Here is a 23805-nt window from a genome sequence, read left to right as displayed (position 1 = left end):
GTACAGTATGAAAAACAACCACCTTGCTTCACAGTAGCAGCAGGTAATTGCTGTTTGAGCTGGCAAACTGCTGTGACAGCTTCTTCAGCAATTACATTAGACACAATGTCAAGAAAGCTTTTCTGGTGCCTTAATAGAAGTTTTCCCCCCAGAATGGACAAAAATTTTACCTAGAAAAAAACCATCAAGTTAAGGACTATCATGACTTTGTCTTGTGTCCCTGCCACATTGTTCTTCTGAGCCATCATTTCTTCTTTCATTTACCCCTGTGTAAATGTTGAGTCAAGTTTATTTGTGCAAAACCCTTTAATACTTAATCCATTTAAATCACATCAGCTGGCACGGTGTATTATAAACTGAACCACTGAACACTTTTCCTGCTTAGCTAACACGGAGCACACACAAGTTTATAGACTTTCTCTAAGTCTTTGGTCTCAAAAGTTAACAAGCCATGTGGCCTCTTACACTTACCATCCATCTCCCTTCACATAGCTCTGCTCTCTCATGTTCATCATCCTCTCACCAACAGAATCTCAGTCAACAGCAGTCAATCACTGTGAGTAAATACGGAGAATTAATAAAGGTAAACAATCGTGCTCCCTTAATGATTGTGCACAAGCGGTCACTAAATGGTTTGATGAGCATGACAATGCTTTGAATTGTATGCTGTGGCCTTCACATTCACCAGGTCATAGCCCAACGTACAATATGGGACATTATGGATAGCTGTGTTAGACAGTGTTCTCAGTCACAATCATCAACACTTCAAATTTAGGATTTTTGTTCATACATAAATTATGCTGCGCCAAGACCTTACCAAGACACTTTATGTTGGTTTATGTTTCAGTTCTTAAACAACTGTGTGTACACTGTTGTTTTGGGGCAGTTTGTGGAAAGCATTTTGTTTATATAGTTATGGAAATTAAACAATGTGTCAGGATAGGGTTGTTCATAACAAAAGCACAATTTTCCTATCATGATTTTACAGGCTGAAGTTTGTGTGATGAAGCTTCTGTGTTTATTTGTTTATTCATTTATTTATGCATACTTCATTTTAACTCAAAGAAAATAATGTCTTTGTTGTCATTGAATTGAAGTACGACATGATTAAGATTGCAACTTCCATGGTGCATAATCAAAAAAATAAAGTACAATTTTGAGGTACTTTTATGTACATTTTCTGTAACTTTATACTTCTACTCCACTACATTTTGAGGCAAATATTGTACTTTTTACTCCTCTACATTTAGCTGACAGCTTGAATTACTAATTTCAGGTCAAGATTTAAAATGAAAAACATGATACATTTAAAATTATTACCCATTTAATAAATTAAACCACTTAAAAGTTTATTAGGTAGTTAAAATGAGTGGAGTTATTTCACAGTGTGGTATTAGTACTTTTACTGAAGTAAAGGATCTGAATACTTCTTCCATCGTCATTTTTACTTCTTAAATTTTATTTTTTGTATTTTTTTTTATTATTATTTTTATTTTTTATTCATTTATTTATTATTATTATTATTATTATTTTAATTTTATAGTTTTTTTTATTATTTTTTTAAATTTAATTTATTTTTTAAATATTTTTTATTTTTTTATTATTTTTTTATTTTCTGCGCAATGCGCATGCGCGGCCCAACTACGCTTATGCGCATACGCGGCCCAACTACGCTTCTGCGCATGCGCGGCCCAATAAGCTTCTGCGCATGCGCGGCCTAAATACACTTCTGCGCATGTGGGTTTTTGCACATGCGCAGAAGCGTATTGGGGCCGCGCATGCACAGAAGCATAGTTGGGCCGCGCATGCGCATTGCGCAGAAAATAAAATAATACAAAAATTAATTAAATTTAAAAAAATAATAAAAAATTATTTAAAAAATTATAAAATTAAAATAATAATAATAATAAATGAATAAAAAATAAAAATTATATATATATATATATATATATATATATATATATATATATATACACACACACAAATTTAAATTTCTTTTTTTTTAAAAAGGATGAATACACCAAGTAATAAACATCTGTCAAAAACTGAAACCATTCATAAAAGCAGCATGGGTGAATGAGAATGTGCAGACTTTGCATGGGTTGAACATGAACATGGGTAAAAACTGGGGTAAAATAAATAAATAATGGAACTCAGGTGAGGTGGCAGGTATAATATTGAGCTTGTTTCCATGTCGTCACACTGTTAAAATAATCATCATTTTTTGTCAAAAATTTTGTTTGTTTTTTGCCTAAATCATCTTCTCATGACGCCAGCCACCTATGGTAAAATCGCCTACATCCTCAGTTGATCAGATCATGAGATTTTACCCCTTTAAGATAATGGCCTATGTCAAGTGTGTGACTTAAGCGGATTTATTATGCCTAAGTCAAAATAAAATGTGACCTAGGCAATTTTTTGAACATGCCTTTGTGACTTAAGCAAGATATGGCAACACCTTATTTTGAATATTTATATATATTTTTTACACAACAGTGACATGAGCGTGTCATTAACATGACATGGGATGTGTCATGAACATTCATGACACTTTGAAGTAACATTAATGCCCATGATACTTGTCATGTCATGTTTCTGACAGGCTTGTGTGACTCTTATGTAGACACCTTCAAAATAAAGTGTTACCATATCTTGCTTAAGTCACAAAGGCATGTTCAAAAATTCCCTAAGTCATTTATTTCTCTTAAGTTACGTAATTTACACACAGTGTTATTACTATGCCAATAGCCATCCTTTGTTACATCCTTTTTGAGTGAAATGATCAATAAATGTCATATGTTACACTTTTGGTGAAGTTTTTTGTGTTTCCTGCAAAACTTGAAAAAATTAGTAAGGCGATTATTTTAACAGGGTAACGATGTGTAAAAGGCGTAAACAACACTTGTTAGCTGTGTCAAGCCCCTGGGCTGCCCGGATCAGTATACGTGGCATACAGCGGTTGCAGCACCATGTAGGGGGGCCCTGTCTCGCTCTGTCTCGCTCTGTCTCGCTCGTCAAATCGCGGGGCATTGTGGGGCGGAGGCGGCCTTTCTCTGCGTCCAAGCGATCGGGAAATCTTCAAGTAAATAACGTTAACCGGGGGAGGAGCAGTGCGAGCACAGCCTGTTTAAGAAAAACCAACACATCAAAATTGTGTTGCGCTTAGCTTAAATTATTAAACAATCGTAATATTACAGAAATATGGGGCAGGAGGATCTCATGAACACAGCCGAAGACGTGGCAGACCAGGTAACTTCAATTTTAGCTCGGCAGCTGCTGTTAGCATGTTAGCTGCTAACTAGTTTGGCTGAGAATGAAGTAGAGTGTTCCCTTTTATCGTTATGTCGGCTTTCGTTATTGTTTTATCAAGTCCACAGTAGCTGGTTGACAGAGTAACACGACCTTAGATCAACACGTTAGCTGATTCACTCGTGTTTTAATTTGCATATAAATGGTTGAGGTGTTTGGTGCTGTCATGTGTCTCCAAGATGGATTAGCTAGCGTTATTAATTCACACAGACAAAGTGAAACTGACATCTGTTTGGGAACGACAAGCCTATTCAACGTTAACAGCTATTAATATGGATTGATACATCTTTATGTCAGCTAGTTAGCTTATGGTGTGCACCCAACTGATTTATTAACAGTTTCTCAGCCACACATTGCCAGCCAGCAGTTGTGAAATCACTCAGTTAAGCCTCCAAATTATTGGCCAACACTTAATAGTCATATTAAGTCCTAGCACCTTAAATGCTTGCCATTGCTGGTGGCTTAGGGTTAAACAATATCTAGAAGTATGTCTTTATTTGGTTTTCCTAAACTTAGCATCTACATGTGGCCCTGACAGAGCTGCTCCAGCAAACAACTCACCCTAAAACTGAATCTGAACCTTACCTTCACTTTGTTGTACATGCTGAAGCTGCCTTTCTGTAGAATGTATGTCTTTTTGAGGGTTTTAATTTCATTAATTATTTAATTATGTGTTCATTGCTGTACTGTTATCATTACAGGCACTGTATTTATCTACAAGAGGAGAGCTGAGATGTCAAGATCAGATTACAGCTCTTCCTGTGTAACTCTTATGTAGACTGCAAAAAAGCCCCAGTGGTTTGGTTTTTTTGTCCAGTGCCTTTCGTTTCTCACCTTTTGAAACGTTACTGTAGTTTGCTTCATAAGAGGCATGTGTTGTATTAATTGCATTGTGTTTTTGCAGGACAAAACAGACTGCTAACATTAACTACCTCCATGGAAGGGTACCATCAGTTCAAACATAAAGACCCAGAGTCAGTTCTGTGTGTCTTTATTTCTGCTATGTTGACTGATTCAGTCACCTTGGCAAAAACCTGCACCACTTCCCTGATCTAATTATAACAGATTGATTTATACACTCCAGTCACACTCCTATCACGAGTGCTGTGTGTTGTAGAACTTTTGGAAAAGGGAATCTGAAGCATGTTTGCTTTGAAAGAAGCTCTGCTAAGCTCATTTTAAAGCCCATTTTAATGGCAAATCCCTTTCTTAAGGGGTCCTGAGCTAACATGTTTCTTACACGTTACTCTACAAAATGGTCTATTTCTAGGCTACTGCAAAGACCTTGGGCTTGTTTGGATTGGCTCCCAATTGGTCCATTCATGTCCCACTTAGCAGTCGTAGTAGGAGTTGGTGGCCGTTGATTGGCTGCCGAGGTCTGACAGTGCTGATGTGGACTGCCGAGTAGGCGGAGCAGGAGGCAGGTCACTGCAACTCTTCTGTGTCACTGTACTATCTGAGTTATGTTTGAAACAAGATTGTTAGGTAGTTCCTTTTTTTTGTTTAATCATTCAGTTTACTTCAACTTGTAATAATACAGCAAAGCATTTAGAGTTGTTACAGGGAGACACAACCCTGTTTTTTAATTTTATTTGTGGACCACAACATAACTTCCAGCCTGCATGTTTTACCTTCATAAAGTTTTGAAATCAATTCACTGTGAAAAATCCAGTTATGTGAGTTTATGTTATCACTAAGTATAGCTTTTTGTGGGGGGGGGGGCTTTCTTGAATATCATAACACGAGTACTATGAAGAAGTAGAACATCATGTACAGTATGAGCTCTTTTTGATTTTTAAATATTTTGTAGAAAAAGGTTGCTTTAGTTGTTGCTGCTTTTCATATTGGTATTATAAATGATCAGTAATACTGTTTGAATGGGAGTCATGTCAGAAAGTACCTAATCAGTCTAAAAATGGATAAAATTATGTGTCATTATTCAGTACAGTATGGTAAATAGGATAAGTAGGGCTGAACAGTAATTGTAGGGAAAATATTTGTTAAAGGCAAAATATGTGTGAATATCTGAATTAAGTATTGTGTTGCTGTAGGGACGTCCCAGCCTACATACATTTTTCAGACTACAGACTCAAATAAACAATCTTTCTTTGATGCAGGTCCTCGCAAATATCATACTATGATCATTTTAATATATTTTAAAATAAAAAGATAATAATTATGTAAAAAGCTAAATCCCTCCAATATTGTTAAACATAACTATTGCAATACAAATACCATTGCAAAACAGTCAGTGCTGTTCAGCTCTAGAGGAACAAAATTGTGCTTCCAGGTGTAAAACAAAAGAATAAACATCACGTGCAAACAACAAGATACAAGACAGGTTAAAAAAAGTGCAATAATGTGGAAACTATAAATACAAGTAGTCTAAATAAATACAGGCAGTTTAAATACATGCGAACACATCTTAAAGTGGTTCCTGAAGAATTTTTGTGTGGTAAGGTAGTCCAAATGAAGTGTTGTATGAAGTGACGCATGCTGGTGCGTGTGTGTGTGTGCGTGTGGAAAGATAGAAAGAGAGTTGGCCGTCTGTCCATGGGTCTGTGCTTGTAATATTGAGGTTGGGGCCAGCAGTGTGTTCAGGAAGAGCCTGTTGATGAGTCTTGACCGAGGGCTCTGGTACTACTATTCTGACGGCAATAGAGGGAAAAGTGTGTGGGAAGGTTTTTTAACAATGTTTGACTGAGGCCCTGTTTGTGCAACATTTTGTGTAAATATCATGGATGGAGGGGAGCGAGGTCGCGATGACTATGTTGATTTCACTATCCTAAAAAATAAACAAAAACAGAAAAAGACCAAATAAGAAAAACAGACCCAAACTACACTACATTGTGTACTTACTTAATGCATCACTTTTACTGACTTAAGCAAAGTAAAAACTTGCTTTACAGGAACCACTTCAGCTGCCATAGCTTCAGGTAAAACAGATGTATTCTCCCACTGTTCTCCTACTTATTTTGCAATAGGACTGCCTATCCACCGCAGCAATTCAGCATTAAATGACTGTTTTGACGTTCACTAAGCATGGCAATTGCATTGGGTTCATTCCTACCCCTATAATTTACAATCTAAATAATAATTAGAAAAAGTCCTGATGACTTCTTTAATTTTTTAGGCCCTGACATCTGCCTTAATCTAAAAAGTACCAGGTAGCAAGTCAGAATATGGGGGTGGGGGGGAGAGACTTTCAATTCAAAATTCAATTACGTGTGTTACAGCTTGGTGACACAGTGATGTTTCTCAGTCTTGCTGTTGTAAGCAAGCTCAACAACACCTCAGATACCACATCCTTTGTTTTCTTCTTCATTGCACTTTTAAGCAGAGCTCCTCAATCATGGCAGAAATCATAATCACCATTATTTGGTTAATGTTGAGTTCATGATAATTTAATCATTCACTTTGGAATCATCATGAATTTATTGAGGTTAAAAATACTGATTTTTAACTGTGAATTTTCTTGAACGAATGCTGGATTTATAGCACAAGACGCAACAAGAGCATAATTGAATAACAGAATGTGGCACAATAACTATTTTTCTTGTTTATTAATTGTTGGAAGCCAAATTGGTAATTTGAAAATAAAATTTGGTGAATGACCAAGCCCTAATTTGAAACCATCCTTTTTTCTTGACATTTATTTCTCCTCTTCTTTCCCCCTGTTTCCCAGTTCCTGCGGGTAACCAAACAGTACCTGCCCCACCTGGCGCGTCTTTGTCTCATCAGCACCTTCCTGGAAGATGGCATCCGCATGTGGTTCCAGTGGAATGAGCAGAGAGATTACATCGAGGCGACCTGGAGCTGTGGCTACTTTCTGGCTACGTGCTTTGTGCTGCTTAACCTCATAGGACAGCTGGGTAAGCTACTCAGACATGTTGAACTGTAAGGTTATGGTCTAGACATGAGATGAGTTAACTCAGATTTTTACTGTAGTATGAAGATAGGTTTGGAAGTGTGTTAAAGCATCAAAAAATGTTCTATATCAATTGGCAAAAAAGTGTGCTCAGTGGTTTTCAGCACCATTGTGTCTGCAGTTTGCAGAAAGTTGTGCAATAGAAATAAACACAGTGAACTTCACTTCTGCGTAATCGGCCATCTTGCTGATAAAAGAGGTCAGGGGAGACTGACAAGATATGCTGAAGGAAGCAGAGAGGCAGCCAACTTTTTCCTGAATAAGTTAAGTATTGCATCTCAGCTCCTTGAACTTGAATAGGAAAGATTAGAAGTTTGCAGACTGCACTGACGAAGGCATCATCCGAAATGTTTTGGAGGATAGAAGATGTTTAGATACATACTGTAATGACAAAGCTTGACAGGGAAAGTTGGAACATTTTTAAATTATATGGTTTTTGTTAAGACCTGATTTAGCTGACGGTCCGAGATTGGCAAAAAAACGTATGAATCCATGCACGTTTCGTTGACCAAATGAAAAAGTCTTAGAAATATGACACTATTGTACTCTGTTCTCTCCAAAGAGAAAAAACATATTATGTTGACAAGGGTCCTTAAAGCAGCTACAGGGAATTTTATTTTTGTGTTGAGTTTGGTGGACCAAAGCAAACATTTCCATGGGCACCAGACTGTCCTTGGAAAACTAATTTTACTGCAGTAGGGTCTGACTGCAGGGTCTGGTTATTCAATGCCACACTTCTTCAAGCGGTCCCAGCAGAGCAGCATGGGCCTTCTGTGGCATGGTGTCAAAGCTGGCTCGCAGGAAGAGGGCAGAGCAGCGAATCTCTGCTTCGATGCCTTCGAGCAAGCCAGATTTGGGTCTGTCCTTGACAGACTTGTTGCTGCTGGAGGCCCCAATGATGTCTGAACTGAAGGAGGTTCTGAAGAACCTGCATGATTTGGTCTAATGGCACCATAGCAGGCATTAAAAAGAACGATATAGAAATAGCTAATATTCTCTCTATTGGTCATATAAAGGTATCAATGTGAAATTGAGTGTTTTAATACCCAGTTGACAGTTTATTTTTTGTTGCTTTGACCAAAGAAATAAAAAGATGAATTCCAATTAGCATGTTTGGCTCATGATGGTATTTGTCATTGTAAATGTGTGTTACAGCCACAATGAATATGACTTTGTTGTGTGTCCTAACAGGTGGTTGTGTCCTCATCCTCAGTAGAAATTTTGTACAGTATGCTTGCTTTGGACTATTTGGCATCATAGCGCTACAGGTGAGAATTTGTAAATTAAAATTATGTTTTTAAATTAAAGAATTAATATGTCTTTGTATCTGATGTGGAATGTCCTTTTCCTTCACCAGACTGTTGCATACAGCATTTTATGGGACCTCAAATTTTTGATGAGGTAAGTGTCACTCATTCAAAGCAATTTTATGTTTATTGGAGTATTTGTGTCAGCCAGAACCAGTCAATGCCCTCAGTGGACACAAAATATTTGTTTTAGTTGCTGGATTCAAGAATATGAACAAATGTGGGGTACAAAAGGTTTGAGGCAGTTTGCAGAATGTTATATGCATTATAGTTGTTGTTAATGTGACACTCACAGGTGGTTTCTGATGTGTCATTATTTGAATATCACTGCTTTTGATAAGATATTAGAATGTAATTTGACAGCATGCAGTGGGGTTTTTTATTTTTATTTTTTTTGCTGCAAAAATGGGAATTTCAATACCCTGTGGTAGTGAATGAAAAACCATTTGATTTGTCATTTCTTTCAGCTAGGACAGGCCGTATGAGTCATCGGCCATTAAATTCACTGCTGTTTTGTAGTTTTTCTGTCTGCATTCTGTGTTTTTATTTAATTAATTTGCTGTTGATCGTTAGTATTAAGTCAGGGTAAACGCAAGTGCTGAATGGAGAAATTGTGCAAGCAATAAGTTCAAAAAACAAAATAAGATGTGTTGTGATTGGCATTTGTTATATTATGACTAAATGAGTAAGCGGTTTGTTTAAAAAAAGAAACTGATTCATTGATTCTAAGAAAAAGATATAGTTGCAACCATACTGAACAGCCTCATTTCAGTCAGTAATGTGAAAAGCTGATTGCAATTTGGCACTCGCAATCACTTTCAGCAAACCTGATTGTCCTGCATGCACTCTGTATTCCAGACATTTTTTCTGCTCATCTAACTGCGGGTCTGACAGTCACTTTCCAAAAATAACCGTCCTCTCTCTCCTCTCCCAGAAACCTCGCCCTGGGAGGTGGTCTGCTCCTGCTGCTGGCCGAGTCTCGCTCGGAAGGAAAGAGCATGTTTGCTGGAGTCCCCTCCATGGGCGAGAGCTCGCCAAAGCAGTACATGCAGCTGGGTGGACGAGTGCTGCTCGTGCTCATGTTCATGACTCTGCTGCACTTTGACTCCAACTTCTTCTCTGTAAGTACTGACAACCTTCATGTAACTAGGCCTGTACTAGGCATTTAGAGCTTTTCAGTTTTCCAATGATGCTTTTGCATATTTGCCAGTCAGTGGCCCACTTGTGGTCAAATCAAATCAAACTTTATTTATATAGCGCTTTTCATACATAAAAATGCAACACAAAGTGCTTTACAAAAAATAAGAATAAAAACAGACAATAAAAATGACAAAACCCGACCCTCCCTCCCCCATATACACATCTGTAAGTATACATACACAAACATGCACACACGCATTTGGTCATGCACGCACACAAGCACACTCAGACTCACACACGGCACATATTGATTGGCAGTGTAGAGACATGGCAGGGCACCGAGGATCCATATGACCACTTACTGTAAAATACAAATCTTCATCCACTCACTTTAACATTCTTCCACAGATCCTGCAGAACATGGTTGGAACTGCACTTATCATCTTGGTGGCCATCGGCTTCAAAACCAAGCTGGCGGCGTTGACCCTCGTCGTGTGGCTTCTGGCCATCAACGTCTACTTCAACGCCTTCTGGACCGTCCCCGCCTACAAGCCCATGCACGACTTCCTCAAGTACGACTTCTTCCAGACCACCTCAGTCATCGGCGGCCTGCTACTGGTGGTGGCACTTGGACCTGGTGGAGTGTCCATGGATGAGAAAAAGAAAGAGTGGTAGGCAAAGGGGGTTAAGATCAGAGGATTGCACAGCACCACTAACTTCCCCCACCGACTGGGACACAAAGACCCTCCCTCACCTCCAGTTCCCCCCCACCAGGGTCACGTTTTTTTGTTCGTTTGTTTCTTTTCTAGGTTATTTTTTTGTTAGGCCAAATCCACAGACACCACCTCATGGACAATTTTTTTCTATTTTTCTCCAAACTACTGTTTTTTTTAGTTGAACAAATATAATGGCAGATTTTTTTCTAAACCCTTCTTGTATGTCCTTTTTTCCATGACAACAAGAATTAAAAAAAAAAAGGTCTGTGTATTTCAAAGTGCAAGGTAAACAACTAATGGATGATAAATGGAAGAACAGATTTATTTGTTCAGTGTGCAGAAGGAATGAAAATTATTAATTTATGGGTGTTATGCCATGACTTATAATAGATTTACGTTCATAGTTTCTGAATAAAACTGGCGAATTGGATCAAGTGCAGCAGTTTGGTTTCCCCCCTTGGATGCTGATCTTTTTCTGCCGTCGGATTTTGGAGTGTCTGAGACTCACTCACCATATCGAACTTGCGCACTGATTTGACAGCAGCTCGTCTTGACTCTCCAGGTTTCATCTCTCCTAATTTTTTCTTTCTTAGCCTTTTTAATACATCTGTACACCTTCAATCTCAACTGACTCTTGTTCATGGGGAGTCGAATCTGGGGGGGATGTGTACATTGTATACAAAGTGGTGGATTGCAGTCGTGCTTGATTGAAAGTTTCAATTGTTAGCTCCAGGACTCTTTATTGGGCACTTTGTACTGTACGTCTTTGGCAAACGCCTAACTAGTGAACTGTATATGATCGGGGATAATAGGGGGGAGGCTCAACATTTGTGAAACACCATATTCTGCGATCTAGAAAAGCAAAGAGGACTAAGCAGAGTCACTAGCCATCCAGACTTTGTCTTTGCTCAGTGTTTTTTGCCATGTGTAAGAAAATTAAAAAAATATTCAGTGTATTGATTTTCAGAAGTTTATATTGTATTTTTGATCATTTGTTTTTTTGATTTTGGAAGTTCATGGCGAAGAAATAAAAATTCAAAAATATGAAGTTACTGTCTCAGTGAAGGTTTTTAGCTCTTATTATGTTTACAGAGGCTGAAGGACATTGGTGGACCAGTAATCAAATTGACCAAAATCCTCAGTACAGCATAAAGTCTTTGTAAGGACCTTTTAGCTATCAGAAAATTATTTTAAGAATGAATAAAAATTGTATAAGAATAAAACCAACACTTTAAAAAGTAGCACATAGGTCGCTGTATTAACCCCCTTAAGTGGTTTCCAAAGCTTCACGGGGGGATTGCTAGGCCTTGTTATGTGATGAGATGTTGGCAACTTTTTTTTAGATAGTTGCACAATATTTTAGGGTTTCATTAATTTCTGCGAATAAAACTAAATCAAAGTTTTTATTTAAAAGTTTGTTTTGTTATTTAAGCTATAAACTTAAAATAAATCTCACAGAATACGGGCAAAGTCGACTTCCCTCTCTGCTAAACAGCCTTATCCTGCATTGAAAAAGTATGCCATTAAAACAACCAAAGTGCTAATAGAATAATGTCCGTCTGTCAGGGAGAAGGAAATACTGAATTTGTTTAAAAAAAGATTATTAAAAATGCAACAACAAAAATATTTAGTTGACGGTAATATTAAAAATTCATTACAATGAAATTAAAACTCACCTCTGCATATATTCAAAGGAAATATTCTGCTACAAAATCATTCAAATTACTAATTTAACACAAACATTCCGTTGTTACTGTGTCCACTATCGGGGTTAAATATTCAGTTCATCAGTTTAACTCAATAATAGTGAAGGTTGTAAACCATTGTATTGGTATCAGCTTGTTATAAGGTAAATACTGGCCTCTATTGGACTACTGTGGTAAAAGTTTACTGCAGAAGAGCATTTCAAGCTGTGTATGATCACATACTTGACTTCCGCCATGTTTTGGAAAGTATTTTGAGTGTTGTTTACAGTGTTACCTGTCGAAAGGAATTCTGATAAAAGCAACTTCTTGACCACAGAGCTTTAAACCAGACACCACAAACTTTATTAAACACCCCTTAATAGCATGAACTGAACAGATGTTGGGTAAAAAACATTTTAAGACTTTTTTGGGGGGAACATTCTACTGCGATGATGTAAACCTAAACAGAGAAGTGTTTGATATAAACCTGAGCCAGATGAGGAAGTGCACAGAGTTCAGGTGGATGAATCCAGACTCACCGGTTATTTTGGCACACCCATCTTTGATCTACTTCTCTCGAAGAAGCATGTCTGTAGAGTATCAAACATGCTGATTAAAAAATAGCCTTATAGGTATGACCAGATAAGAATCTGGGACAGTAGCAGCAGATCCTTCATAACTCCGCAAGGGTTTGAAAGAAGCACGACCATGAAAACGAAAACAACAACTATATATATATGAAAATAATCCAAAATGTTTCATTAAGCCTATGTCTATATGTGTATATAAATGTTACAGGAAAGGCATTCATGTTTTCTTTTATGTATATAGAACTGACACAAATGTGTGCATCTCCTAACCTCAATTTCTTTTTGTTTGTGTTAAGATGTTGGGGCTTTGCTTTATGCCTCACATTTTTCAGTTGAATTAATAAGGACTAGCTTTTATCAGGCATATGGATTTGATTATGGTCATTCTTTAAAGACACCTTAGGGTTTTGTTGTAGTTGTTTGAAAAACTTTTCCCAACCATTCCCTTGAGGGGACCTACAAATAATAATGTGTATTTGGGCTCCTGTCACATTACTTAAGTTAAAGTAGCCATTCCACAGTTAATAAATATTCTCTTCATTTTTTAAAAATTATTTAAGTTTTAGCCGTAAAAACATATTCAAAGCATAAACAGTAAAAGTTCTAATAATGCAGAACAGCCATTTTCAGAATCATGAATAATCCAATATATTATAGGATTGTCATGCATCATTGTGAAATCAATTAAATGTTGAAGTAGAGGTGAAGCTAATTCTATTAGATTAGAAGAGTGACACATAAAGTGTAGAGTATGAGCAAATGTATGTATGTAAGTATTTATAAATATAGTGTAGATATAAATATGAATTATGTTATAGGGTATATACAGTAAAGCAGTATAGACAGTTTGAAATTAATATATATTAACATATATATTCAGCTTGATATATACAGCTGACTGAGCGTTCAGGGGTAGATGGGGGTCATCTCCATGCAGAGTTTAGCAGGCTGACAGCTGATGGGAAGAAGCTGTTCTTGAGCATGCTGGTTGTGAAGTGGAGAGACCTGTAGCACCTCCCAGTGGGGAAGAGGTCAGTGTCCAGTGCCAGAGAGGTTTCCCTGGCAATGCTGCAAGCCCTCCACAGACGCCGCTTGCTAAGAATAGCCTGAATGGTGGAGAGAGGTGAACCAGTGATGTGCTGGGCAGTTTTCACCACCCTCTGCAGCACCTTCCGGCCCGAGATAGAGCAGTTTCCGAACCAGACTGTGATGCAGCTGGTAAGGATGCTCTCAATGGTGCAGCAGTAAAAGTTCACCAGAATCTGAAGAAACAGGTGGTGCTGGACCTCCTCCCTGTAGTCCAACTCATCATTGTTGGTTATGAGGCCAATCACCGTTGTGTCGTCTGTGAACTTGATGATGGTGTTGGAACCATATACAGGTGTGCAGTCATGGGTGAAGAGGGAGTAGTGCAGAGGGCTCAGTACACAACCCTGTGGAACGCCAATGTTCAGGGTGAGGATGGAGTATGTGTGCTTGCAGAGGGAAATGTTGATGCCAAGGTTGCAGAGTTTAGTGATGAGACTCGAGGGAATGATGGTGTTGAATACTGAGCTGAAGTCAGAACTGAAGTATTGAATTGGAGAGGGTCCAGTGTGGTTGGTAGGCTGGTTTTGAGGTGAGCCAGGACCAGCCTCTCAATGCACTTCATGATGGTGGGAGTGAGTGTGAAGGGTGAAAGTCGTGAAGGCTCGCTGTAAGTGTTTCAGCACCGACACATGGATGTGGTTGTTAGAGAAATGCATTGAGGAAACCTTTAAAATTGAATTATCTGACACCAACAGAAAATCCTCACCTATTTCTCTGCGCAGATCGTTTGATGGGGAATGATGAGGAGACGTCCAAGTTCTCAGTTTAACATAATTTTATTACAATATGTCAAGAAATGTGCAGTTACAGAGATCTCTGTGGGTTCAAACATCACTTCCCTGATTTACATGCAGACTGGTTTCAGGTCATGTAGTCTGAACCACTCTCCTTTCCCTCAAACCCATTATTTTATCCTCACAATGGTTTACTAATCATGAAGGTAGATTTCTTCCAGGAAGTGCCGCCTTCTTGATCCACTGATTCGTCAGTTTTAATCAATATAGAGACACATCATGTCACCAGGCAGAGAAGATAGTTATCTCCTCTCCCCAGCACACTGTGTCCTTGACCTGGCCTGTTAACCAAAACATTCAACAAAACCTCCTGCCTTGTTATGTCTTACAGAGATATAATTTGGGGACACAGATGTTGCAATGTGCACACAAACTATAATGTATTTAAAGTAATCATAGTTTTAAAACAATATTAGCACATGATCATTGTATCAAAAGCATCTTACATGATTAATATATAAATGCATAGAGAGAGGGCACACACACAGTGAATTACGTGTGCATTTGATAGTGACCTTTGATAGTGACCTGCGTCACGCACAGAGACAGACAAAGAGACAGAATAACAAATTATTTTAACAAACCCCCTTTTGACCTCAAATCCATGAGGTCAATTAAAACATGTCTTCGTCTTCCGCATTGTCACAATCATCAACAGTAGCAATAAGGGCCAAAGCTTATCAAATCCCACCCCTTCTCCCTATGTTAAATTACTATATTCAGTTATATAACAACAATAATATTTATATATGTATGTATAACGCATAGTAATGTAGTATATAAACATATTATTACCATTATTAACATACATGACTTGTTATTATCTTACACATACATAAGTACACTTACACCCATGTAGTCACAATGAGACAACAATGAACAAACAAACAACAGCACATAAAAAGAAAAACAGTAATAATACATTTAAAAAACAAAACGTCAACAATAAGCACCTACTTTCATCTCACACACCCGTTTTCATCCCTATATCGTGAAGACATGCTCTTTATATTTGATTTTTTAGTGTTTAATGTTTGAACATTGATTTAATTCTCCACCATTCCATATTTTTACTCCGCTGAATGAAATGCAAAACCTTTTCCTATGATATATATGTTCACATATAAATCACTTTGCCGCACATGCTGAGTCAAAATATTGTATTGGACGCATTGCCCTGTGTTTTGAACTAGATTGAGAAGCTTCTAAGACACTCATATGGAATGTCGGCACACAGTTTTAAATTCAATCTTGACAGTCACCAACAGTTTAAAACAAACCTCCCACAATTCCCCACAGACAATTCTCAGAGGAGAGACACACAACATATGCTCTTTTAATTTACTCTATGAGAAAAGACCCAGCCCATGCATTTCAACCCGTCATTGATTACTTTGATTTTCTATTAGATACACATACATGTTATGAAAACGTCTTGATTAAAACAATAGGCAAGGCAAGTTTATTTGTATAGCACAATTCAACACAAGGTAATTCAAAGTGCTTTACATAAACATTAAAAACAGCAAGACACAATTGAAAACAGTAAAAACAACAATTAAAACAGGGAAATGGAAATAAAAATACAAATAAGATAAAATAAGATACAGCAGGATAAGAAAATAGATAAAATAATAAAAAGCACGAGTCAAACATTGCGTAGTTAAAAAGTAAGGGCAGTAGGACCTACTGGTACTAAACCACATCAAGATCTCCTGGTACTAAACCACATCAGGACCTCCTGGTACTAAACCACATCAGGACCTCCTGGTACTAAACCACATCAGGACCTCCTGGTACTAAACCACATCAGGACCTCTTGGTACTAAACCACATCAGGACCTACTGGTACTAAACCACATCAGGACCTCCTGGTACTAAACCACGTCAGGACCTCCTGGTACTAATCAGGACCTCTTGGTACTAAACCACATCAGGACCTACTGGTACAGCGAGACCTTGTCTCCTGCTTTCCGGCTGGATTTTAAAAATCCCCCTTTTAAAATCAACACAGAGGACCGAATCCTCCGTCTTCAGGCTGGACTTGCCCAGTCCCCCTTTTTCCAACAAATAGGCCTACAGCCGGATCGAATCCCCTGCTTTCGGGCTGGACTTTCCCAGTACCCCCTTTTTAAATAAGTCAATAAATAACCATAAATTCTTTGACATATTGTGTTCTAGCTATGACATCTGTTTTCCACTGACAACAACTCAATATTGGAATAAGGCGAATTTGCACAGATTTTATTAAAAAGGTCTGTACTCACCTTTCTTGATAAAGGGATCCTGGTTGTTGTCAACAAGAGTCTGGATGTCAGTTGTATCAGCAGGAATTCAGGCTGTTATCTATTTTCCAAAGAGAAATACAGGTTCAATTTCAGATTAAGCATGTATAAAAAATTATAAAATTATAAAAAATTATTACTCACGTCCTCCATTCGGAGACCAGAACTTTTATTTATTTTAACATGGTTTTGAAGCATGTGGGGACAACTGCTTCGGCCAGTGACAGGTTGAAGATGTTAGTCAGGACTTCAGTTAACTGTCCAGCTTTCTTGGCCAGGTCATTCTTGAAAAAGAGATTTTAATCTCAATGAATTTTTACCTGGTTAAATAAAGGATATTGATTGATTGATTGAGCAGCATGCAACACCATGTGCTGGCTAGACACACTGATGTTGGCACATGCTGACAATGCTGTACCCCCAATTGAACTACAAGCAGTGCAGACTTCTTATGTAGCCTATTTAAATAAAAAAGTCATGTGGCAAAAGTCATGCATAAGCTAACAGATGCCAATCATACATTTTATTTCAAGGCACTTTTGTAACTAGGAATTCCAGCTTTGCGTGGCGTGCCATTGTATTTTTTTTCTTTTTTTTAGGTCCTATGTATGCATCCTGCAAATCCCATAATGCAACTCTGCATATTTTTTATCATAAACATTGCATACATGTTTGCTTTATGAATGAACAGCTGCAACAGGGGGAAGGCCCCACGTGAACAATGTGGGCATTAAAGATGACGCAACGGGCGCGCGGCAACGCAGTTGCCGGAGAAACAAGCCACTGCTCTCTCCACTCCTCCTCACCGACCAGGCTTACTGCCACAGCGTCCGTGGAAAACTCTTAAACCCCACCGTTTCGTAAGTACAACCCGCCTTCTTGCGTTAATATTTAAATATGAGGTTTTATCTGTCAGCCACAGCTACAACATCTAGCTAGTAGCAACTGTTTGTCGAGAGGGTTTTCAACTGGCATGCGTTGCTGGTCAAACTGGTTGGTGTCACTCAAAAAAGAAAAGCTAGGTTAGCTATTTCAGTAAAAAAAACATGTAATGTTATCTGTTTTGCTAATAAACCTTAACCATGGCGCCGCTTGCATCTAAAAGCAGAGACACAAACGGTGTTAAGGATGGTTTAAATTAATCTCAGCAAAGTTGCAGTTAACGTGTTGACGGATCCAGGTTAGTTAGCCCTCTGAAGTCCAGGAGATTTTGGTTCAAATGTGTCAACTTCCTATGCATTCATTTGTCTCTGTTTAGCATCTTTCAGTCTGTCCTTACATCACATGCATGGCTCCTTTTTCTCCACACAAACTTGGCTATCAGTCAGATTTTTCATTTTATTTTAATTAAAGTATAAAGCTGCCAGGAACCCTAAATACAAACAAAAGACACGGGTTTCTATGGAAATGTGTATATATATATATATATATATATATATATATATATATATCAGTCATCAGATCATTTAGTCTCTAAAATGTTGAAATGTGAATTTTGCCCATCCACCCAAGTTGACATTGTCAATTTGCTTGTTTTCTCTTAACTTCTTAATTGTTTTATTTCTGGATAATGAAAATGTTTAACTATCAGGGACAGGACCAGCCGTCCTTTTCCACATGTTTTAAGATTTAACATAGCAGGTTGTTGCATCAACTGGCAAGTACAAGTTATTTATTGACTTCCTCACAAAGGCTAGTGATGCATAGTATTTCCAACCTGCTCTCTCTTATCTGCTGCCACTCCACAGCTTTTGTACCTGTTGGACTGAACGACCCTCATCATGTCAAAAGGTACAGTGGTTCTGGCCTACAGCGGTGGACTGGACACATCCTGCATTCTGGTTTGGCTGAAGGAACAGGACTACGATGTGATCGCATTCCTGGTAGGGTTTAGGGACTATATTATATACAAGGAGCACACCTACAACAAGCATTCCTTTTCAAGTATTTATTTATACAGCAACCTATGCCCTTTCAACCTCAAAATGTGTGTGTGTGTGTTTGTGTGTGTGTGTGTGTGTGTGTGTGTGTGTGTGTGTGTGTGTGTGTGTGTGTGTGCAACATGTGTTTTGATGGGTTTTCAACCAGCTGCTTTAGTTTGTCACACATCTTTGAAGTTATACTGTTGGCTGTTTTCAGGCAGCTGACACAATTTGTCACTGAGATTTCGAGTGGCTGCATCCAAAGAGCACGAGACCAGTTCACTCCAAACCACACAGGATTTGGTTCATAATGCCAGTGCAAATCTGGCTGGATTAACTTTTTGCCCTGGGGCAGTTCAGAACTGCAATGCAGGCAGTTTTTCTTGTTGTCGAACATTGAGTGGGTTAGTCGTCCAGTGTGGGGGGATGGGTCTGTCTGTAGTTCACTGTCGTGGCATGTGAGATGCAGCCTTCCAACCGTTTTTGCCTTTCACTCTCCAGGGGAGAAGAAGAAGAATAGCAGGCACTACATATTTATTGTGCTTGTGTCGCTTACACTGCAATGTGTTTTGAAGCAATGAGATTTGGAATTTTGGATGGTAATATATGTATGTTAAATTAATTGAACCTTAAATGAATGCACCTGCTATGCAGAAGTAATGGAAAACAGTAGATAAAGAGCCACTGCAATGTTATAATGAACTAGAAAATTTCCTCTGGGGAAATTCTGAAAGGGCCACAGGGGCTACTGCCTGTGTGTGTACACTATAATGAGATTCTTCAGAGTTTTCAAACAATTAATACTAGTAATGTTATGATACTATATTACATACAAGGAGCACACCTACAACAAGCATTCCTTTTCAAGTATTTATTTATACAGCAACCTATGCCCTTTCAACCTCAAAATGTGTGTGTGTGTGTGTGTGTGTGTGTGTGTGTGTTTGTGTGTGTGTGTGTGTGTGTGTTTGTGTGTGTGTGTGTGTGTGTGTGTGTGTGTGTGTGAGAAACATGTGTATCTGGAGGAGTGTGCGCGCTGATGCGCGCATTTGCATGTGTATCTGGAGTGTGCACGCTTACAAGAGCGTGTGTGTGCGTGCGTGTATCTGTAACTGTAATCACATCAAAGGATCAAATGGGGCCTGACCAATCAGAGCAGAGCAATCAACAACAGTTAACGGAGTTAACTGCTGCTGTAGAATTTTCTGGAACAGTGACAGCAGTCAGAGGTAGACAGATTGGAATTTCTGGCCTTGAACAGAAAGCATTTTTGGCAAAACCATAATACCTATCATTGATCCGACTTCACTTTGAGCGTCCTGAGTTCTTACTGAACAGCTACATATGTTTTTTGTGAAGAAAAATGAAGAAATAGCTTTGTAAGAGCGATCTGAAAAACTGCTAAATATGCTTTTCTACAGAAATCTTCCTGTGTTTTTAATATGGGAGCCAATGAGGCTGTTGGTGCGTGTTGATGGCGCATCTGTGCTAGTGGTGTCAACAATAATCGATTCTGCGATGCATCGCAATGCGGGGCATGCACGATTCAGCATAGATGCGGCAAAGTGCCATAATCGATTATGTTTATTTCCTGGCCTCCAGTGGAAAGTTGTGGGGGACAGGGTGGGAATTCCCCACACTCTGGTCTGATGCCCTGTGAAAAAATGTTCAATTTACGGCCAAGGTGGCCTTTGTGCCCCTGTCAAAGTTCCAGTAAACACTCCCTGTCCTTCGAGAGGGGTGCGCATCAACACATGGCTCATTTGAATATTCAAATGAGCCATGTGTTGATGAGCAGCACAGGTAAGCTAGCGGGACCAGCTGTTTTGATGTGTTGTAACTGAAGTATGTGGTAGTATTTGACAAAACTTAACATTTACGTTTTTATAGAAAGTACTATTGATAGGTAATTACCATTGTATTTGCCTATTTAAAGTCGACTCGTTAACGTTACATTTTTGCGTCATGAAAACTAGCGTTAGCTAGCTAGTTTATAGAGCTAACGTCTTCCCTACCTCAGGGACAAGGCCTAGACATTTAGCTGATGTAAATTTCACCTCAGCAGGTTCCTTTTTTATGGCAGGAGGAGGCATTTCTCTTTCCTTACTCTTAGATGAACTCAGGCAGGAGATTCATTTTGCCATCTTTTAAAAATATATGCAGTTGCCGTCTTTTCAAAACAGGTTCAACTCCAAACTAGTGACAGAGCAGAGTGGATGATACACACATAGCAGCCAATAAAATCTATTGTTATTAGGCCTATCTGACTGCTTGTATTGCCTCATGACTGACGAAAAATGTCCCTTGTTGTGTGCAGTATAATTGTGATGCATCGCAATGCATCGTAGAATCGAATCGAATCGAATCGTTACCTGGTGAATCGTAATCGAATCGAATTGTGAGGGCAGTGTCAATGCACACCCCTAAGCTGTGCGTCCTACGCCCAAACTATAACTCTGACAGCTTTACCAGAGGATTGTGAGTGAGAAGACAAATTTTCCTACGTTTCTATGTATAAATTATTACTGTAGAGTGGAATTTGCGGCCTGGAGCGCAGTTTTCAAATTAATTTTTTGACAATTTTTTCTCTCTCTCTACACTTTGCGTGATGATGTCACACACTGTGACACAAACATTCCATGCAATACACACCCATTATAATCTCAGAATTTCTCCAAAAATGATCATGGTCATTGAACAGGGATTGATAAAAAACTATATGACCTATCGAAATGTGGATTAATACACCAATACACAAGACTTGTGTCTACTGTTTAAAGTTTAAATGGAGTCTCTTGGTGAAATTATGCCGGAGGAGTAGACGTATGGAAATCTCCAATTATTGTTCTTTTTCGCTCAATTTTTTTTCAGCCGTCCCATTCACTTACGTCACAAAAAATTTGTATTCCATAGAGAAAAGTAATAGCGCACCGATCCCGATCAAACCACATATTTTTGATATATAATTTGTAGCATACTAGTACTAGTAGTGGGATGAAATTGTGTAAGCCCTTAAGTGGCGTTCATGCTTGGTTTTCACCATGTGGTGGTTGCTACATTGCCTCAACAGATGTGATCTGAATTACAAAATCGTGGACTGGCAGAATTAACACCTGCACAGACGTGAGCCAGTATGTTTATATATAGAGGACTTGAATTTTCTTCTATAGGAGCTCTAAACCAAAAGGAATACACATTTTTTGTTTTTTAATTGTGTGTAGTTTTCTTTTTTTGTTGGAAAAAACGTATATATGCATCACTTTAATGTGCAATTAAACATGTATTTTTTCAGGCCAATATTGGGCAAGAGGAAGATTTTGAAGCTGCACGGAAAAAGGCAGAAAACCTTGGGGCAAAGAAAGTAAGAGACTGACACACTTAACCATATAATTTTCTTCCTGTGTAAATCAATGCTTCTGCTTTTTGCAAAAGTGCATTAATCTTTGTAAAGATCGGTTTTTGCACTTTAACCCTATTATGTCCCTCATGCTCTGCATTGACATTCTCAGTCACCTGAAGAAGAGTTGCTCTTCTGTTTTCCCTTGCATATCTCACTAATGCATGAGCATCATAGTCATCAAATGTGTGCCGTCCACCACAATTTCCAACCATATTTGCTGATGTCTTTCCCCTAGATCCTTCAATTTAAGGTTGAAAGGTCCAAACTGGGGATGTTGTGCTTAATGGTTGCTGCCTGAACCCAGAGACTACCCACTACTGGTACTTTTTTAGAATATTTAGCATTTATGTGCAAGTGGGAAGCACTGAGAAGAAGCTGGAGATCAATCTCTTTGCTTAAAAAAGAAAAAAAAAGTAATTTATTCTATCAGATGTCAGAGTTCCCCTCAGGCACCTGGGTACACCAATAATGAAGTGCTTTCAATGGCTTTAACATGCAGTGATAATGTCCTTAAGCATGATTCCAGCCTCTTCAAGTCAATGTCATAGCATACTGTAATAATGGAAATCAGTAGCTACATTATTCTCATACTTGAGTTAGCAAGGTTTTCTTCATTCACATCATATGCTTACAGAATGAGACAAAGCTCTTTTGATGCAAACGATCACTGGTTATTTCTTTCCCTAGCAGGGATCAATGAAATAACCTATCATTAAGTATTTCTCACATACAGAATCAAAGATTTAACACAATGACCTGCTCTGTGTCCTGACATCTGATTTTGTGTAGGTTTTCATTGAAGACCTGCGTTCAGAGTTTGTCGAGGACTTCATCTGGCCTGCACTTCAAGCCAATGCTGTCTATGAGGACCGATACCTGCTGGGCACTTCAATAGCACGACCCTGCATTGGCCGCCGTCAGGTGGAGATTGCTCGTAGGGAGGGAGCCCAGTTTGTCTCTCATGGTGCCACAGGGAAGGTAAATCAGACACAGGACAGGAGACTATACTGTGTGGAAGGAGAACGTCCAAGAATCAGTTAATGACTGAATCCTAGATCCAAATTAAATGTATTTAAAGAAGCTGTGGCAGAAAAGAGCAAGATTGAGAAATTATACTGTACTTGAGACCAATTTGTTATGCTGGATCTAAAGCCTCAAAATTTAACTGTAGTTACAGCCCCAGCCAGTCTTATCTATACACAAACTAGCTAGGTCACTATGACCGCGGCCTGTACATGAAGCTTTAGGCCATGTGTTCGCAGGGTTGAACATTAACTTTTTTTAAACAAACTGCAAGAGTAAATCAGAAAACAACCCTCAGTCATTTCTGCCCCATTCTGTCACTTTAATTTTATTCTCTTTAGTTGTCTATTCATTGAAAGAAAATATAGCTTCACGCAAATCAAAGACAGATATTATCATTGCTATTCCAGCCACTTTTTCTCACTTTGTACTGAACCATCAGCTAAATTAAATGAGTCCTCAGAGTTAAAAGGAAAATGGAAATATGTTTCTGCACTTTGGAGGCCTGCCAATATTTTTTCTAAATTGTATGAGTGAGCAGTGAGTGAGAAATGCTGAATATCAGCATTGATTTCATGCAAAACATCACATTGTCATTTCAGTAAATTTTGCTTGTT

At 38.5% G+C, this 23805-nt stretch overlaps 2 protein-coding genes across 2 annotated transcripts in view; both read left to right on the top strand.

Annotated features, from left to right (window-relative positions):
* Nucleotides 1-3015: 3015 nt before the first annotated feature.
* On the top strand, nt 3016-11004 carry surf4 (surfeit 4). Its single transcript, XM_059358380.1, has 6 exons — nt 3016-3249; nt 6995-7181; nt 8429-8505; nt 8595-8638; nt 9479-9665; nt 10093-11004. The coding sequence occupies exons 1-6, from the start codon at nt 3202-3204 to the stop codon at nt 10357-10359; spliced, it is 810 nt and encodes a 269-aa protein (XP_059214363.1). The 5' UTR covers nt 3016-3201; the 3' UTR covers nt 10360-11004.
* Nucleotides 11005-17545: 6541 nt separating this feature from the next.
* ass1 (argininosuccinate synthase 1) overlaps nt 17546-23805 on the top strand; it is a 29835-nt gene continuing 23575 nt past the window's right edge. Inside the window, exons 1-4 of the mRNA XM_059358524.1 lie at nt 17546-17703; nt 18592-18726; nt 22058-22126; nt 22955-23143. Coding sequence (XP_059214507.1) covers nt 18625-18726; nt 22058-22126; nt 22955-23143 — 360 coding nt within the window. The 5' untranslated portion in view covers nt 17546-17703; nt 18592-18624. The remainder of the gene's footprint in view (nt 17704-18591; nt 18727-22057; nt 22127-22954; nt 23144-23805) is intronic.

This window comes from Centropristis striata, chromosome 19, assembly GCF_030273125.1.
Source record: "Centropristis striata isolate RG_2023a ecotype Rhode Island chromosome 19, C.striata_1.0, whole genome shotgun sequence".
In the NCBI taxonomy this organism is placed as follows: Eukaryota; Metazoa; Chordata; class Actinopteri; order Perciformes; family Serranidae; genus Centropristis; species Centropristis striata.
Note: the sequence above shows the minus strand (reverse complement) of the source record. Positions and strands in the feature narration are given on the sequence as shown.

Bases quoted from the DNA above. Each gene is read 5' to 3' on its own strand.
- surf4 (XM_059358380.1), top strand. From the start codon at position 3,202: ATGGGGCAGGAGGATCTCATGAACACAGCCGAAGACGTGGCAGACCAG. The intron at 7,182-8,428 runs GTAAGCTACTCA...GTGTCCTAACAG, and splicing joins TAACCTCATAGGACAGCTGG to GTGGTTGTGTCCTCATCCTC. The intron at 8,506-8,594 runs GTGAGAATTTGT...TTCCTTCACCAG, and splicing joins TTGGCATCATAGCGCTACAG to ACTGTTGCATACAGCATTTT.